At 44.2% G+C, this 2,315-nt stretch overlaps 2 protein-coding genes across 3 annotated transcripts in view; one reads left to right on the top strand and one right to left on the bottom strand.

Moving 5' to 3' along the window:
• Nucleotides 1-1,539, bottom strand: part of LOC106805962 (adipocyte plasma membrane-associated protein-like) — a 26,945-nt gene extending 25,406 nt beyond the window's left edge. For both annotated transcript variants that reach the window (XM_014807771.1, XM_014807770.1), the window contains exon 1: nucleotides 1,286-1,539. In XM_014807771.1, coding sequence (XP_014663257.1) covers nucleotides 1,286-1,437 — 152 coding nt within the window. In that variant the 5' untranslated portion in view covers nucleotides 1,438-1,539. The remainder of the gene's footprint in view (nucleotides 1-1,285) is intronic.
• A 91-nt stretch (nucleotides 1,540-1,630) lies between these two features.
• The window catches only part of LOC106805955 (putative deoxyribonuclease TATDN3), a 36,278-nt gene continuing 35,593 nt past the window's right edge, over nucleotides 1,631-2,315 (top strand). Inside the window, exon 1 of the mRNA XM_014807758.1 lies at nucleotides 1,631-1,823. Coding sequence (XP_014663244.1) covers nucleotides 1,770-1,823 — 54 coding nt within the window. The 5' untranslated portion in view covers nucleotides 1,631-1,769. The remainder of the gene's footprint in view (nucleotides 1,824-2,315) is intronic.

Raw genomic sequence — 2,315 nt, 5'->3', positions numbered from 1 at the left:
AGAAAGTAGATTTTATGGTCCTTTCAATAATGCCATAAAAATGCTAGGTCACCGCTGAAACAAAAAAGTTTTTCAATCGCTCCGTCAGACCATGTCCTCAGAAAATGTCTAAAATCTGCCCCGTGCCCATTGACCTTTGACCTGTGACCTCAATTTCGGCACAGTGATGGCTTTTCCTACCATGATGCTGTACACTGACTATCGCGAGCCTAGGTCGAGCCGTTTAGATTTGTGCCGCAATTCTGCATTTCCTCCCTATCCCTTAAGTTAAGGAGGGAATGTTCCCCCTTCTTTTACACCATTTGACCTTTGACCTTTGATCCCCAACTTCGACATCCCAACTCGTTTTCGGATTACCCCCCCTACTTTCGAATCCGTACGTCGAGCCGTTTAGATTTGTGCCCAACTGTTGACGGACGGACGGACGGACGGACGATCATGCGATTCTACAAGCTGTATCTGACTTCGTCAGATGAGCTAATAATGTAACCCAAACCCAGGATAGGGTTACAACGCGTCGCTATGGTTTTCTGTGGAGGAAATTCAGGGAAACCCTGAGTGAATCACTCAGGGCGGCTTGCTGGTGCGTTTTCAGACTAGAACTTCCAAACTGGGTTTATTCTCAACACGAACCTTTTTCCGCTATCTTGGAACTTACTATATGTACCACAATACTCTGTATTAAATTAACTAATATAACCTGTTTAGAAAAATTCGAAGTGACGAGCGGCGGATATTTCGAGCGCCATTTCTGTTGACCTGTGACGTGCGGCAAGCGCAGTGCCCTCCGATTGGTCGGTGAATCCGCTCTTCAAACTGAAGTACGTCTCAGGTCAACAGAAATGGCGCTCGTCACTTCGAATTTTTGTAACAGGTTATATTAGTTTAATACAGAGTATTGTGAATCGTGATACATATAGTAAGTTCGAAGATAGCGGAGAAAGGTTCGTGTTGAGAATAAACTCAGTTTGGAAGTTCTAGTCTCTGAAAACGCACCAGCAAACTGCCCTGAGTGATTCACTCAGGGGTTCCCTGAATTTCCTCCACAGAAAACCATAGCGACGCGTTGTAACCCTATCCTGGGTTTGGGTTACTACATTATAGACATTGTTACTTGTATCTACGGTACACCGTACAGGCCTACACGTAAGCCTACTTTCACGGTTTAGAAAAAATATTAGCCTCTTGATCGACTGAGTATCATGTTGACCTATACTATATATACTGCACGAGAGTAATAAAATCCACACATTTCATCAATTAAAATACGTAACATAGGGCCTACCCAGGTTCGGAATACGCCGATAGGAGAACTGTGTGAGACCGCTCAGCTTCCTCGTGTATGTCGGGTTGTATTGGGGGAATTTCGTCCAGAGTAGCAGCCAGATCTGAAATCACTGGCCTTTTATCATGTGCTTTTCCACGTTGCCGCAACATTATAGTGACTAGGCCTACTGTCGTTTAAACCAACTATGTATGTCTTAACGCCGGTTGCGGGTTGGTAAGGAAATACACAATCGACGACCTCGTGTAAACAGTCGCGCGGATCGCAGAACAACTGAACATTCTATATGACTCTGCTATGTAAGACTGTCACCAACGTCGGAATGGCCGCTTTTACACGGCTAATAACGACTTATGGAGTACGTCTATAGCGTTTCGTTCGGCGATGATGTTTTTGCTAGTGTTGGTGTTTTGATGCGTCATCTCCATGATTGTTATTATAAATATACTGTAGCCTAGCATAGTGTACATAGAATAGATATCTGATGTCTTCATATATCGATGCACATTGCCATTTGGGTGACAAAGCCTTTTCAGAGGTAATTTGTGACAGGTTACTGGTTACAGGCCACTTGCAAATTGTGCCGCTTGATCGGTTCAAGGATAGAGAACATGGGTCCAATGTCATTTACATCAATATAAATATTATATTATATCAATATTATTGGAACCCATGTTCTCTATCCTTGGGCCGCTTGATCTATTAGGCAGTGGCTACGGGTACGGTAGCCGTATGTTAATGAATAATGTATTTATTTACTGTATTTACTGTACAGCCACACATCACATCAAGTGTTTGTATGGCTATCAAGGGTTAGGCAGCTTGCGCTTATATAAAACGCAGTGGCTGGAGGTACGCCAGCCGTCGGTCGTTCAAGCCCCTTTTTTGCGTTAGGGTTAGGGTTAGGGGGTTAGGGAGTAGGCGTAGGCGACTCCCTAGACTCGTTACTACGTTAGTGGAGTAGGTGAGGTATGGTCCGGCATATTAGATAGTAGTATCTAGTACCAGGGTACGTTCCGGCAGTACCCTG

This window comes from Priapulus caudatus, unplaced genomic scaffold (assembly GCF_000485595.1).
Source record: "Priapulus caudatus unplaced genomic scaffold, Priapulus_caudatus-5.0.1 Scaffold134, whole genome shotgun sequence".
NCBI classification, from domain to species: Eukaryota; Metazoa; Priapulida; class Priapulimorpha; order Priapulimorphida; family Priapulidae; genus Priapulus; species Priapulus caudatus.
The sequence above is the reverse complement of the archived record's forward strand: the minus strand, read 5'-3'. Positions and strand labels throughout refer to the sequence as shown.